The sequence below is a fragment of the Perissodus microlepis genome, chromosome 18, assembly GCF_051167445.1.
Source record: "Perissodus microlepis isolate ML-2025 ecotype Zambia chromosome 18, ASM5116744v1, whole genome shotgun sequence".
NCBI lineage: Eukaryota > Metazoa > Chordata > Actinopteri > Cichliformes > Cichlidae > Perissodus > Perissodus microlepis.
Genome location: NC_140478.1, coordinates 21393101 through 21409864, shown reverse-complemented (window position 1 = coordinate 21409864; position 16764 = coordinate 21393101). Strand labels below are relative to the sequence as shown.

At 40.4% G+C, this 16764-nt stretch overlaps 1 protein-coding gene across 1 annotated transcript; it reads left to right on the top strand.

Annotated features, from left to right (window-relative positions):
* Positions 1 to 2934: 2934 nt before the first annotated feature.
* On the top strand, positions 2935 to 8168 carry viml (vimentin like). Its single transcript, XM_084911511.1, has 9 exons — positions 2935 to 3563; positions 3843 to 3903; positions 5641 to 5736; positions 6005 to 6169; positions 6781 to 6906; positions 7102 to 7322; positions 7434 to 7477; positions 7554 to 7639; positions 7737 to 8168. The coding sequence occupies exons 1-9, from the start codon at positions 3037 to 3039 to the stop codon at positions 7776 to 7778; spliced, it is 1368 nt and encodes a 455-aa protein (XP_084767637.1). The 5' UTR covers positions 2935 to 3036; the 3' UTR covers positions 7779 to 8168.
* The last annotated feature ends 8596 nt before the right edge of the window (positions 8169 to 16764 follow it).

Sequence of the window (16764 nt, the reverse complement as noted above, 5' to 3'; positions counted from 1 at the left end):
TCTGTCTACAATTAATCTAAGCGGTCATGACCCGCAGAGATGCTGACCCATTTAAAAAGACCAAAGGAAAAAAAACGAGAGAGAGACTTTTTGCAATCTTCTCACCACAATAACTAATTTTCACAACCTTATAGCTGAACACATCACTTATGTCCTGTGAGAATCGATGAACAGTGCAGCCACTGTCTCCACTTTAGTTCTGGTAAATAATGTTGGGGATGATCGCTATGGCTACTGGTGCGCACGGGTTTGTGATTCACCATCATGGGGGATAAAACAAAGGGTTCCTTTTTGCTTTTACCCTGCAGTTTTGAAGGGACCACACCCAGAAATAAGATTTAACTTATCTGTTGCCCTGCGCCATTACAGAGTGACTGACTCTGACTGATGTCGAGTCTTATTTGATTCTTTTTGTACGCCTCCTTTAATTAGCTCCCCCGCAGGGCTGTTGCTTTGGAGCAGAAAAGCAGAATCTCAGCAACAAAAATAAAAAGACCAAGCGATACATTCCCAAGAATGGGAGCTATTTGGCCCAAACTGTTGCACTGTCAAGCGCCGTGCTACACACAATAATTACGGCCTACTGTCTGCATTCTCTTGACGCAGTTAGGTGACAGATCAGCAATACACAATCCCTGCTCTGTTTGTGGCAATCCAGGCCTCCTCTGTCTCTCTCTGTGGCCAATACTGGCAGAGCGGGATCATAATGGGCCTGGGAGCAGGAATTTTCATGGCCCCCACCCTGTTTCTAAGTGAGCGTTGATCATGTGAATTTCCGTAGCTGCTTTTGGTAATGGGCTTCCACTGTTTTACTCAAACCATGGCCTCATGTTTGCATACTCAAGTACCACAAACTGCTTCAGTTATTATGCTTTTGCCTATCACTTCTCCAGTTTCAAAAGTTTGGAATTGAACTTTTGAAGTTCTCTTTAGATTTTAATGTTTCACTTTAATACTAAAACATCTGTGGGCCATATTGTACAAAATCTTCCTTGATACCTTTAACTGCATTTTGCCCTTTATGCTGGAAGTTAACTAGAGGAAAATTTTGCATGTTTTCCTTATTTGATTCATCCTTGCATGTCTTTGGCAAATATATTTGGCAAGTATATTTCTCTATGCATAGTACTGCACAGTACTGTATCACCTCAAAAGAACACTCCCTGAGTCTGGCTCTGCCTGAAGCTTCTTCCTGTTAAATGGGAGTTTTTCCATCCCACTGTCACCAACTCTTTCCTCATAGGGAGTCATCTGATTGGTGGGATTTTCTCTGTATTGTTGTAGGCTCTTTACCTTATAATATAAAGCACCTTGAGGTGAATGTGATTTCATGCTATAAATATGAATTGAATCGAATAAAAAAAAAAATTGACCCCTGATATTGCTGATAATATATACAGTGCATGCATAAAGCTTTTCAGTGCCTTTCAGGTTATGCGCCAGAGTCATGTAAACATAGATTCAGATGATTCTTTCTCATTTATCTGCACACTCACATTATTTTCTGCACATTCAAAATCAAAATCAAAAAGCAAACATTTTGTGTGTTCTGGTAATTTTTTCAAAATGAGAGAGGTGAAATCCAATTTATACAATCACCATTTACTTCTTCGACTAGAACATCTGTGCACAGTCTTAACAGATATGGCACAGATAAGGACTATGAGAATAAAACCAAAAGCTTTAAACAGTCAATCTGCTTAAACAAAGCCAGGCTATAATTTGAAGTTTGCGTCACAAAGATCAAACAAGCTCACCGAGTAGCTGGGTTTATTACTGCACAGTCATATCTCAGGGGCTGCACGCCAGCTTCAGATAACCGCAGTCACCCTCACCCGCAAGCCAAAAATCTGAAAGTCTCCCTGAAAGAGATATTTGTGCATTCAGTCTTATCTAGTGAAAAAAAACGTCACTAAAACCAATTTGATCTCTCATCTTGGACTTATTTTATGTTTACTAAAGAGCAGATAACGCTCAGCAGCACCAGTGCAGCACAGTTGGGAGGTGTTAGGTGTCATTGGCTCAGCTCTGCTGCCATGCGTCTCTCCTCAGAATCACTGAATCTCAGCAAGTCAGCAGCACTGCAGCACTGACAGCCCTGTGTGCTGAGAAGGGCAAAAGACAGAGGAGGGGAAAGAGCTTTTGGACACAAAGATTAGTCCTCACGGAAATATCTCATTATTTTCGTTGCAAGTCAGTCTGAGAAGAGGGTGACAAATAATACACCCCAAACAAAAGCTTCAGGAATGCAGCAAACCTGCCAGTATTGAATGACTTTGACTCATATCCCCCAAGCTCTCTGTTTTTCTCTCCTAGGATTAGTGTGTGACATCATCAGACTTGTTCTTTAAACCTGATTAACCATTGTGTGAGGCTGCTGACTTGCACATACTTTACTAGACCTGTATTTCTCACCCAAGCAAACACCCTTCACCAAAACAGTAGACATATGTAAAACACTACAGTATTACACTTAGACATGTAGTCATGCACTGAATATGCTTAGTGCTGACATGGGTGCATTGTTTTAAAAAAAAAACCTAACTTGTCTTCTTTACAATTCTCAGCATTGTATGATGAAAAAGTCATTTCCTCTTGTGAGGTGCTAAAAATGTCACTGTTTCATCTACAGAAAGTGAGAGTGTAAAATCATTCATTGCGATGTTTGGTGTCCCAGTAAAAATTAAGATGAGCGTTAAAGTTCGGGCAAACTTGCTGAGAGTAGTCTCAAATGTGTGCAAAATCTTCAGGATCAACATCTTGGACACAACAGCACAATCCAATTACTTTAGGCTACTGTATGCGAAGAGTTGGTGTAAATATCTGTGAGTCTGACAGACAAATATGTGTGCTCTGATTTGCGATTGGATTCTCAATGTGCCACTCAAGTCACTGTTACGTATTTGCATAAGGAGGAGACTATAAATGAGTAACGGTTTAGGACACGCCTTCCCAGGCGCTCTTCGCGGATGCTGATAGAAACAAGATATATTCCAGATCGGCGACAGTGCTCTGGTACTTAAAGACACAAACAAGATGGCCTATAGATCAGGTCCACATTCCTCTTACCGAAAGATGTTCGGCGGGGAGAAAACCGCCGTAAGGTCCAGCTACTCGAGCCGCCAGTTTTCGATCCCGGTGCGCTCCTCCCGGGTTTCCTTCGGGCTCTCCTCCACCCCGACCATATACGCGTCGAAGACCCAGAGGCTCCGGAGCAGTGCAGCCATGCCCCGGCTGGCATCCGAGAACTTGGACTTCTCCTTGTCTGACGCCATAAACAGCGAATTCATCACGAACCGCACCAACGAGAAGGCGCAGATGCAGTCCCTCAATGACCGCTTCGCCAACTACATCGAGAAGGTTCGCTTCTTGGAGCAGCAAAATAAGATCCTGCTGGCGGAGCTGGAGCAGCTGCGGGGCAAAGGGACGTCCCGGGTCGGAGATCTTTACGAGGACGAGATGAGGGAGCTGAGACGCCAGGTGGACCAGCTCACCAACGAAAAGGCCCGCGTGGAAGTTCACCGGGATAACCTGGCGGACGACATCGACAGGCTGAGAGAGAAGTAGGAGGCGTGGCACTTTTCTGTCCTCAACTCCATGTATTGTTTCTTTTGTTGTCTAGAACTGTTATTCAGCTCTGGTACATTACATAAATCTTTATTAGTTAGAGCCTAAACAGACTATGTATAGAGTGAAAGTATGTAAACATACATTCTTACCCTGCACTGCGCAAAAAGTTGTTTTTCGTGCTTAAAGGAGAAGTAAATGCCGCAAATGCTTTTTAAGTGTATATTTACAGTGGCTGCTGAAATAAAGGTTCTGCCTTATGCTTTTCTTTGCAGGTTGCAGGATGAAATTTCCCAGCGGGAGGAGTCTGAGGCAAACATGCAGGGCTTTAGACAGGTACAGCTCTACACTGGTGACAGCAGCCAAAAACTGCAATAGATGGACATTTTGAGAGTGATAAAGAGAAGTGTCTTAGATCTCAATGGCAGACCTACAGTGCCTCATATTCTCAGCTGTTTTTGGTTAAATTAAGGTTTAAGCAACCAAACTGATGGAAAGTGATGTGAAAGTAATCGGATAAATCTTTATCCTTAATATGAAGATTAACTTTCTCTTTTCTTTTCTGGGTGATCTCTCTCTAATTATTGCCCATGAGCTGTGGAGACAGGAATGCACTCTTCTGATGGCACAACAGCAGATTCTAGGCATGATCAAAATAGCTGTGGAGCAGTGACTGACCCTGGACTGGTACAAAAGGCTAAGTTGTGACTGTTGAGTTAAATCAGGCCTGCAGCGAGAGGAGATCTTTTTAAGTCTGACTGGTCACAATGAATGAGCCGGACACAAGGGCAACAACAGTATGGCTCCAATGTGGTTATCAGAGCGAGAAGACAAGCCACCATGTGATCCGGCTGTCTCGTTCTGGGAGAGCATCAGCACAGAAAAATCTCACTTGTTATGGTCCTGTCAGAGATTGTTCCGTATCACTGGTTTTCACAGGGATGAGTCATGCAGACAGTTTCCAAAGGTTGTCATGGAATAAAAAGGTGAAAAAGAAAGTTGTCATCCCACCAATGTAGTTTAAATGTTAGACTCATGATGATTATATACCTTTTAGGACTTGCTTTAAGTGATACATACGTTACACAGTCATGGAATTGTCTGTGTGAATGGGAGGAAGGAAGTCCCCGTGGCCTGTCTGAGTGGCACACTGACAACAATGCAGAGCCCACAGCCAGCTCTTGCTCAGTCAGGCAGACAGTCACTCTCTCAGCCTTGGGCTTGTTTGGAAACCCCTGCTGAATAGCACACTTTGTTTGTGGCATTAGTGCAGAGGCAAAGCTGCTTCATTTGCTGATACCTCAGTTGCCAGCCTGCCAACGCCCCAACAAAGCCATGGTGCCACAGCCAGTCTGTATGTATGATTAAGTATGATAAAACAGAAGACGGCTTTATGAACTTTATTCAGTAATGTTATAAAATGATAACAAGCCAAATTAGTTACCAGTAGAAGATCTGGAATTCTACTGGAGAAAACTGCAAGGGATTGCAGGTTAGGTTATTAATAATCTCTTTAATAATTTGTTGTGGTTCTGGGTATACTGCAGTACTAAAAATTTCACTCAATTCTGTCCAGCCTTTTCCCACACACAAAGATTGTCAGGCCAGCAGCTATAGAGGTTCATTGGTTTGTTTTATTGTATAGTGAGCAAACTCATGCTCCATCTGAGCTCAGGAATCATAGAGCAAAAGATAAAATAACTGTGCCAAACAAATGTAGATGAGAAAAAGTCACTTTTCTTCTTGAACTTGATTACAGTGCTTATGTGCAGTATTTGAGCACGTCTGCCTATAATGCAGCTGCTGAATTGTATAACGACAGGAGAAAACACCTACTCATCTGTTACCAACATCTGCAAGGACATGTCATGTGCCCACAGTTGATTTTCATTGGATGCATGTGTTTGTGACCTTAATCAACCATACAGTGGGTCATTTTGTGCACTGGATTGTGTGAGGGCTTTTTACAGCATGTGCACAACAGGGTTTTTTTTTCTTTGTCAGCAAGCACATTATGCATAACTCATGTCACCTTCACAAGTCACCTTATTAAGAGTCAGTGTTATCGTACAGGATGTGGACAACGCTGCCCTCGCCAGACTGGACCTGGAGCGGAAAGTGGAGTCACTCCAAGAGGAAATCAACTTCCTCAAGAAGCTGCATGATGAGGTAAGCCTTCCTTTTTTGTTGCCTAAGCTAAATCGGTCTACTGCAGAATCACTGCACGTGTGCAGCCTGAGAGGAAAAAGGTACCTTTAGAAAAACTGGGCCAAATAGTTTGAAATATTTGTTAATCTGCTCAAGCGCCACATCAGCAGGGTTTAGTTTCCAAAGCTTTTGTAACTCTTTAAGGCTAATTGCACAAAAACATACAAAATAACTGTTAAAAAACTTTCTGTGCTAACTGTATAAACTGACTCTGCTGAATTTGCTGCAGGAAATGTTGGAGCTGCAGAATCAGATCCAGCAGCAGCAGCATGTGCAGGTGGACATGGATATAGCTAAGCCTGACCTGACAGCGGCTCTGAGGGACGTCCGTCTGCAGTATGAGAACCTGGCCTCCAAAAACATCCAGGAATCAGAGGAATGGTACAAATCCAAGGTAAAGGCATTTTAGAGAAGCATATTTAACCAAGCGCAGTAACATGAACTACAGCTTCAAAATAATCCCACATTCAACTCATGAATTTTTTATGTTTTTATATTCATAACATCACCATGTATCTAACCAAACACCAGAACCAGTAAATATTAGGCTCAAAATTTATCAGGAAGGCGAATAAAAGACTAACAAGTGTCACTAATGTTTCTTTGTATCTGTTTGACAGGTAAAAAAGTAAGTGTTTGCTAACAAATTCACCGTATAAATGCAACATCATTTGTCCAAAATATGTGATTAGTCTTTCTTATCTTAAAAACTGATTATACATTAGAATACTGAGAACTAGCAAGGTATAAGAAATCCTCCTTCCTGCCGTTTGAGCACTAGTGGAAAATCAGTAACCTTAAAAGTGCCTCAGAGCACTGGTGCCACAGTGGTAATCCCTGCAAGGCTCTGTCGTGGCTACATCGTTCATAATTTACACACTTTATGAAAGCTGCCGTACTCCCATCTCCTTCAGCCTCTGACTCATCATTTATTAAAGAGTTGATTTCTCATTTTTTCCTTCTTTTCCTCTGTCTCCCCTTTCTGTTTGTCACTGTGATTGCCAGTTTGCTGACCTCACTGAAGCTGCAGCCAGGAATAATGAAGCTCTGAGAGTGGCCAAACAGGAGTCCAATGATTACAGACGCCAAGTTCAGGCACTTACTTGTGAAGTGGATGCCCTGAAAGGAACTGTGAGTTTCCAGTTTTTGGCTGCAATATAGACGATACAGAATATATATATAAATATTCAACATTTGTAAAACTGGAAGCAAAGGCGGGAAACTGAGCACAAGTTAAGGAAATAGAAAAGCAGAGAGGAAAATATTTCTTTTTTCTTAACTTTTACTGCAAAAGTGTCTTTTGTTCTGTCTTGGCTGCCATCCCAGAATGAGTCCTTGGAGCGCCAGATGAGGGAGGTGGAGGAGAACTTCTCCTTGGAGACGAGCGGGTACCAGGACACCATCAGCCGTCTTGAGGAGGACATTCACAACATGAAGGATGAGATGGCCCGTCACCTCCGCGAGTACCAGGACCTGCTAAATGTCAAGATGGCTCTGGACATTGAGATTGCCACCTATAGAAAGCTGCTGGAAGGAGAGGAGAGCAGGTGATGGGAGAAGCATTTTCTGAAATGCAGTAATCTGTAATACAGATATGAACACTCATTTGATTCAAGATGCTAATCTTAATTAGTGAGGTGTATTTTCTCCGTCTGCAGAATCTCCACCCCCTTGCCAAACTTCTCATCACTTAACCTGAGAGGTAAGATTCTCCATGCTGATTTTTACAGTTGGAATTACAGTTTTTGCCAGTTTCTAACGATACTTCTCTGTCTTAGAAACAATGGTTGAATCCAAACCACTTATCGAAACCACAACAACCAAGAAAGTTCTCATCAAGACCATTGAGACCAGGGATGGTCAGGTAGAATACGCTTAAAGAGATCTTTCACTTCATACAGGCACATACAGATATATCCCTGCTCATCGCCTTTTCTCTCTTCCTCTGCTCCCTTGTTCAGGTGATCAACGAGTCGACCCAGAACCACGATGACATGGACTAATAATGTCCTTGTCTTTACCAAACCACCAACAAAAAGCAATAAGAAGAAACACATTTCACTCGGGCTACAAGCAAGCAAACAAACCAGCAACACACAAAAAGCAAACAGCTTCGAGAAGTGCCTTTGTATGTGGTGATCCAGTAAGCCTGTTAGTTGACACAGACTGTATTTTGCTTCCTTGGCCGCAGCAAGTATTTTGTCACAGTTGTTTAGACACAATAATGAAGTCAGCACAACACAGCAGTTCTCACTGAGGCCTACAAAAATCTATCTTTGTAACCAAAGTAGTATTTTTGATCAATATAGCATGCACTTACCAGAAAAACTGTATGCTAAAGATGTCACAATTGCCTGTATGCAGCAATAAACCATGAAGACTGTTACTCGCTACTGTGCGCAAGGTGTAATACTTGTAACACTGCAGTGTATTATTGTTATAAAGTATAAAAATACTTTATACCTAATGCTATACATATAAAGCATTGTGTGAAAAACAATCTCTTTTATCTGATTTTAAGTAAATCAAACTGTCAAAGTGTCCTTGAGGCTAAGAAGCAAACTTGAATAGTAAGTTTGATAAAAATATTTTTTGCAAAGTAAGTTAAGTTATTATGATTTAATTTAAATTATGCTTCTGAAAATCAAAGTAAGACTTCAAACATAATAAACATACTTTTTTTTCATGCTAAATATGTGCGGGATAGGGACAAAATAATAAAAAAAATAACCCTAACTATTAGGTTGTTAGTTTAGTTAATTTATTCCACATATATTATGCACATTTGGATGCTTCCATATCATCGCTTAAAGAAGAACCTTAATGAATTCATTCAGCTTGGCTTCAATAGAACACAATGAAACAACTCAATCATTGAGAGGAACATTTCCAGTATTTGTGCAATTTGTTGTTTTTAAACAAATTGCACAAATGTTTATGCAGTTACGTATTGATGGACAGTTATCCCACACAATAACTCCTGTGATTGTAATGCTGTGATAATTTACTACTGCCTTACTGAACATAAGGTTTCCTCTCAGGTCGTGATGATTTGGTTATCAGACAAGCAGTATTGATGGAGACATTATATACCTATAATGTTTATCAGTGGCTATTTTACTAAGGAGCTTCATCCAGAGACCCTTTGTTCTAAAAGTATTTACACATGAAAAAGGAATCAGTGTAATGGAGAAAGCTCTCACTATACTAGAAATACACAAAAGTTAATGATATGCAATAAAGCGAAGAAAGAAAACCCCAGTGACCTGAGCAAGTAGCAGCATAACTAAGGGATGGTTTAGGATCACCTGAACCAACCCAAACTATAAGCTTTGTGAAAAAATAAAGTTTTACTTCAGGTATTTGTCTTCCAAATCCAGATTGAGAGTTTGTGCCATAGGGGAGGGGCCTAAAAGCTGAAGGCTCAGCAAGTAAGCCTGCAATCTGAGAGTGAAGTCCTCTCGTAGTTACTATACTATGGTAACTATAGTAACTATAGTATAGTATAGTGCTGTAGTGCCTGTAACACATAATAGAGATATTTTTAAGCATAACAAAAGTTTTATTTTTACTTTTGATAACTAACAGCATTTATTGCATCTTTTTTTATTGGACCTTTTATTAGCACAACAGGTACCACATGGCCTATTGGCCTTTTAATATAGTAAAATCAAATTAGTTGACACAATGTGCCTTTGGAACACAGGAGTGACGGCTGCTGCAAATGTGCTTGTTAATCCCTGCATGTGAAAAAAATCGAATTATTTCATTAGTCGATAAAATGTGCTTTTCTGTCAAAAACTGGACAATTTTAAGTGACCACAAACATTTGAGGGGATAGTTCATTCAAGTCGCTGTCACAGTTCCAGTGGAAAAATACATTACAAGTTTAATTAACACACACCTGGGCATATATCAGCAGTATTTTAGTTACTGTTGAAACGTTTTTCAAGTGAGAAACAACACAGAGCTGATCTGAATAGATCGGAGACAGAAGAAGCTCCAGGCCACTATGACACAATTCAATTCAATTCAATCCAGTAAATACAATAGAATCTGAGATTATTTTGTCAGCTGCTGTTTCCAAAATAAAGAAATAGTATTGGACTAAACTTTTAAGTTAAGGTGGACTTCTTTTTCTTGTTCTGCTTCTTCTTTTGTACTGTTTTAGGCTCTGAAAAATAAAATAAAATCTAAAATTATGTGACAGTTATATGTCATCTGCTGATGAAAGTCATGTGATATTATCAAAAGCTCTGGACTGGTTGAGGCCGAGATAGGATCGACTATAGCATATATGAAGTAAATATAACAAAACTACACACAGTTAATCTTAAAATTAGACCTTAACATTTAACGACACATTTTAATTTATGAAGTGTAACTTAAGGATCATCTACTTTAATGTTTGTGAAACTACACTTTTTTTTTCTTACAAGTGAAATATAATATTCTGTACCCCCAGGACATATCTGGCAGGTATAGTTACTTCAGACTGGGATTTCAGGTCACCTTATAACATGAAGCTGTTAATACGAGCTCTATCTCATTCAGCCACAGTGTTACGTAATAGTTTTTCAACGGGGTCATTGTGGCGCAAGTATAATGAGGTCAATTGATTTCAGTGCATTAAGTACCCAGACTCCTGCAGCAGACTTTTTTCCCACTGTGACACTGATGCTTCCCTAATCATGTCCATCACAAACATATAATATGTTTGAATAAGTGTTAACTTCAGCTTAGAGACATAGTTGGTTACTACGTAGCTTATTTGCATTTAAATTAATTAGTAAAAGTTAAACTTAGTGTAACAATCATTGCCCCATGGTTCTAATTAAAAACTGATAGAAATGCTGCTGCAAATGTAATAAATAAATAAATAAATAAGTACATCGCCTACTTTTTTTTAACTGCTGTTTGCCAGTGATTGAGACAACTGCACCCCTCTTCCCTCCGGTTAATAATTGAAGTAGCCAGGAACTACACCTTCATTTTCTTGACCACGCCCAAATCTCGCGATCACTTTTCGCAGATAGGACTAACGTGGCCTGTGACGAAGGGAATCTACAGGTAATTTGTGATGATGCAATTAACATTTATGTCAGCGCAGCTAAATCTCTGCTGTTTTAACAGCTCGGGATACCTTGCTGGTTAATTGTTGCCGCTTGTTTTCGCCTCCCTGTCCCGGGAGATCCGCGCTTTTGTTGACAGAGGAGGAACTTTAGATGACGTGTCTTTCGGAGGAAACAGAAAACGAGGAAGATGCAGACACGGTCCGGTCAAAGTGCGGAGTTTTCTTTCTTTTGAATATAACTTTACGATAAAGTCCCAAGCTTACAGCTGAAGTACATGTTTTTCACTGTCGGCCACTTTCAACAGGTTTTGGGTAAAATGAAACTCAGTTCCAACTGAGACGTTTAACTTTCAATTAGCGATGGGTTCGGTGACTTCTGCTCTAACTAGGACGAGGAACGCGTTGGTGAAAGTCGGCTCAGAGCCGGAGAACCATGACCCGGAGAGAAGCCAGTCCGCTCCGGAGTCAGACCGGGCCAATAGCAAAGACAGGAAAAGGGCAACACGGTTCAACGTTTCTAACCAGACCGCACGGCAGAGCTCCCGGCAGTCGCTGTCCGAGGTCCTGAGCAGACAGGACTCCGACAGAGCCAAACAGAGTTCAAAGAAAAAGGCTTTCGAGAGTCCACAAAGCGGTGAGTTACACAGCATGCGATTGCTTTACGACATAATAGCACATAACAAGGAGAAGTTGTGGAGAACAACACATACTAATGCCACTTTAAGAGCCACACATAGTACAGTTTACCCAGTTATATTTATGCAAGTACACTTTAACTTCTCCAAATTTCACACAGAATTATTTTGCTTTCCACTTATTTGACAACTACAAAACACACGTGGAGTTTATAAAAGATAGCGCTTAATTAAATATAATATATATAATTATATTATATAATATATAATATAAAGTTAGACAGCAGCTGGAGCCAATCTATATAGTGAGTACTGGATCTGAATACTTCTTCTATCACTCTTTAAGACACAGAGAAGCGCAGGTGGAAGTAGTGAAATTAATGATGGCTCAGTTCAATTAAGAGACCTAATGAGCCAGGTGTACAATAGCAGAACCATTTGGATGCTAATTTAAATTGCAGCTGCACTTATTAATGTCATTGATTACACCTGTGGTTTTCTTGCCAAAAGGTAATCTTTGAGAAGGGTCGAGTAACACGCAGCAGATGTGGAAGTTTTTTAAAACAAGCAGTGACCATCGACACAAGATAAATACTCCACATAAAGGTCTGGCATTCAGGGTTTTGCAGCATGACTTTGTAATAGGACTTATGTCATTAAAATGGTTTTAATAATAGTTATTATATAATTTCCTCATACTTCATACATTCACCATAGCACTGATAGTGGCCATTTTGCTTCTTCTTTGGAAGCTTTAGGTTCATCTTGTATTTAATAGTAAGTATCTAGAGCTGTACTTAGAAAACCACTGACATGCAGTAATCACTGAGGTTTGGTCATGAGTGCCATGTACTGCACACTCTGTTGAAAGGTGGGAATGATGTTTTGATGAATGCCAGTAAAAGTAAGTGACCGCTCCATAGATCAGGTTAGCTATTTCATTAATAGAATTTCTCAGGTTCATTTCATGTGAGAGCAACATCTCTCTCTTTGTGTGTGTGTGTGTGTGAGTGTGGGTGGGTGCGTGGTGGGGTAGGGGGGCATCCTGGCTTTTGTGTTACTTTATACTGCAGATGTCTGTGGTTCATTTCATGGATTTTTTTTTAAATAGATGAGAGCAACTGGTCACTTCAGAGGATCGTGTGAATATCCTGCTGACAAAAGGTATTCACCGAATGAATGCTGAGCTCTTTGAAGACCAGGCTCAATGCAGCATATCTCCACTACCAAAGCATCTCTTTGATGTTTGAGATGCCCCCCCCCCCCCGACTGAAATAAACAAAACTAACAGTCCTATCATTTTATGTTAACCCTGCAGTTTGGCAGTTGTGTGTTTCAGCTGAGATATACAACATGCACAAATGTACAAAGTCTTGCTGAAGCTGCTTGTGTTGTCTGGTTAATGCCTACTCAGCTCTGCAGACGAGTGTGAATCTGCATCTTCACCTTGCTCTACCGCTGCCATCTCCAGTTACAACTCCTCGCATATCTGTCCTCGAGGGAAATTCCTCTCCCTGGTTGGCTCCTTAAATATCACCTGTTTTGGGCAGTTTCCATGACCATATGACAGTGTAGACTCCCGCTGAGTTTCCTTCCTGATCCCCAGTGACGTTTATGTGTGCTGAAGAGTCTCCTGCCTGACTGTGCACTCAAGTGCTACCTCCTGAGGGGGAAAAACAAAACAAAACACACACGCCAAAAAAATAAAAATAAAATAAGCACCAACCTTAGTATCATGCTTATCTGGTTGGATCCCTTCAGTATCAGAGTGCCTAGTTATAATGTTAAGGGACTGCAGAGGTTTTATATTGGGCCATTAGAGCATGGCTAGATGAGACCACACACAGACAAACACACCCTATGATGGACAGATCAGTACCAAAACAGCTTCTACCATTACTATGCAACATGTGTTCCAGGAATTATTTTACAGCCAGTCATACAGTCACGTGCATCTGATGTTGAAGAACTGCGATTACCCTTCGGATTTTATGACTAGCACAAAAAATAGGTCATAAGATTTCAAGTGGTGTTAAGGGGGTGGAGCTGCTGTTGTAGCATACATCAGTCATATTACATAAAGGAGTCAAGTTGCGTTTAAGATCGTAGATTTTAAAAGATTTAACGTGATTTGTAGAAGAGTAGCAAGAAATTATTGACATGTTTTTATCCCAGATTTTTTCTTCATGTGTTAAGATATAATTTCATTCCTAAATCCACATAATCGGGCACTTTTCTGAGCAGCGTGAAAAAAGCTGATTTTCCTATAATGACATTCTAATTAAAGAAGAAATCACTCGCTTCCAAATGTAGAAGTCCATAAGTAATTACTGTGATATTTTTTTTGTTTATGGACAAGAAATTCTTGGAAAATATAATGCTTTTATTTAACTTGAATGTGGCTTTTAATTTAAATGTACACTCACCTACCACTTCATTAGGTACACCTCGATTGTACTGAGTTTGACCCGCTCTCGCCTTCAGAACTATCTTAATTTTTCATGGCATAGATTCAAAAAAGGCCTTGAAACACTAATCAGATATTTCGGACATATTGACATGATGACTTCACACAGTTGGTGCAGGTATGATTCTGTTCTTCCACATCCTGCTCTGTTTTTCAAGAAAACCAGTTCGAGATGTTTTGAGCTCTGTGACATGGCGTGTTATACTGCTGCAGGAAGTCATCAGAAGATTTGTACACTATGCTCATAAAGGGATGGATGTGGTCAGCAACAATACCCAGTTGTGCTAAAAAATTACCTCCCACACCATTACACCCCCACCACCAGCCTGAACTGTTGATACGAGGCAGGATGGATTCATACTCATATATTCTGACGCTGCCATCTGAATGTTGCAGCAGAAATTGAGACTTATCAGTCCACACAATGCTTTCCAGTCTTCTCTTGTCCACTTTTGGTTACAGCCTCAGTTTTCTGTTCTAGGCTGATAGGAGTACTGCAGCCCATCTGCTTTATGTCATGAACATGCTTTGTGTTCATGAAATGCTTTTCTGTATGGCTTGGTGGGATTGAGTGGTTGCTTGCATTATTGTTGCCTTACTATCACCTTGAAGCAGTCTAGCCAATCTTATCTGACCTTTGGCATCAAAAAGGCATTTTTACCCAGATAACTGCTGCTTACTAAAAATCTTCTCTTTTCTCTATAAACCCTAGAGATGGTTATTAAAGAAAATCCCTGTAGCGCAGCAGTTTTTGAAATACTCAAATCAGTTTCTCTTAAATCATCTTTCTTCCTCGTTTTGGTGGTCATTTCGACGTTCAGCTGGTCATCTTGACCATGTTTGCATCATAGTCGGCACTATGATATCAGCTGATTTGATATTTCCATTAATGGGCAGTTGAACAGATGCACCTAATAACATGTCTGGGGAGTGTATGTTCTAATCTTTCATCCTCGCAGCTCTGCGTCACTGTTGAGTGCAAGGAAAAGATGAAGAGAGAAGGGATTAATTAGGAACCACAGACTACTTTACATGTAGTTGATGTTCAGTGGAAAAGTTGGCAACACTAAACTGTCATTACTCCCCACTGTGCATCTAATGTGCATTTATCTGTATGCAAGTGTGTAGGTCAGGGAGGGGTATTCACTTTAAAAAGTGGTGTCTCAACTTCACACCATTTGTGGTTAAACTTTTAATAGTCAGTTATAATCTCTCCTTACTGTCTCAAAAGTATTAAATGGTTTAATCAAAGCCGTTTGCTGTTATTTAGTAGGAAAAGCAGTAGTTAAAAAGTACAAAAAAATTCTGTCTGTTTACTAACTCTAGTTTTAAAGTATTTAGTTTAGTATTTGATAACTATTAAGCAAATATACATTTTTGTTTCTCCTGCCAACACTGAGGATTTTTCGGTCATGCAGTCCAAATTCTGCTTCCTTTGTGGCCACTGCCCCACAGCTTGCACAGTCTGCTCTGTCTCCAAATTGTGGAGAAACTGGACGTGACTTTTTCATAATGTGCAGAACTGCTGTGGTTTTCACGCTGTGTCCATATAACGCAGATTAGTCGCTTTGGTCTGTCGGTGCAACGATGTCTAGGATGTGAAAGATGTCTGCCTCTAATCAAAAGGATTATATTTGTTTGCCTTGCTGACCTTACTCTCACCAAACTAGTTTTGCCTCTTTGATATGGAACCATGCTGTTGCAAAAATCATTAGCTAAAACTGTGGACTCTGTTTCTTAAGACTGCTTTTCCTTGTTCTCTTCAGGGTCTTGGTGCAGGAGAAATCAGATGACAGCTCATGGAGCTCTCTGTTTTGTCAGCTCATTTCCCTCAGCTTTGCAACACAGGCTAACATTACCCTTAAAGGTGCCTCTAATGAGTATTTAGCAGGGGAAAAGACAAGCTCCCTTGCACCCAGTGTGTCTTAATTACATGAGTGTGTCACTGTGGTGACAGCGGTGTTGGGACTGACAAAGTGTATGTCATTCCGCATCTCTAATGAGCTTGTTTTTCCATCTGATCGCGCAGTTGTTGTCAAGAATTGTGATGTGCTGCTGGGACAGATTACGAAATCAAAAAGTTTCAAAACTGATCAAATAAAATGACGGTAAATTTGAAGCATCCAGAAAAAAATCTCATGCAATTATAATTCAGCAAGTAATTATATTGATTTTTTTTTAAATCATCATATATTTTAGTTATATACAACGAGACACACACAGAAACAAAAAGTGTTTTTTGGGTGGTTTTGTTTAAACATCAATTTAGTACAACAGACTGCTTTTAAGCCCTTTAGTTTGTCCCCAGCTTCCCTTTATCTTCACCACTAATTAAAGTCTTTGAGTGATGGCCTGTCCTGTTGTTTGATGGCCTGATCAAAGGTTGAGCAATAGTTCATGATTAATGGACATCAGCAAAGCAAGCAGGTGTGTTTCTGTTGTCAACAATCCACTGTACTACAGGTCTGCTAAAAAGAAGAAAGAAAGTTTATTTTCACATTTTCACATAATCGATTGTAACAAACCACGGCAGACCTGAAGACATGTTCATACTTTTCAGCATACTTTATTTTTTCACCACGGTTGCTGTACACATTCGGCTGCAGCTCTCCCGCTGCCAGCCGCACACATCACCCACAACAACAACAACACTCAGGACCCAGTACTACTTATGCAGAGCGGCGTGATGAGCCGATGAAGGTCCGGTGCGTCAGCTTCTCCATGCATACTTATCCAAAAATCACATCAAAGCTGAATTAGTAAAGCAGAACAAGCACTGTTGTGTGCGTGTCTTGCACAGTACTGTGCATACA

Bases quoted from the DNA above. Each gene is read 5' to 3' on its own strand.
- viml (XM_084911511.1), top strand. From the start codon at position 3,037: ATGGCCTATAGATCAGGTCCACATTCCTCTTACCGAAAGATGTTCGGC. The intron at 3,564-3,842 runs GTAGGAGGCGTG...TTTTCTTTGCAG, and splicing joins ATCGACAGGCTGAGAGAGAA to GTTGCAGGATGAAATTTCCC. The intron at 3,904-5,640 runs GTACAGCTCTAC...GTTATCGTACAG, and splicing joins ACATGCAGGGCTTTAGACAG to GATGTGGACAACGCTGCCCT.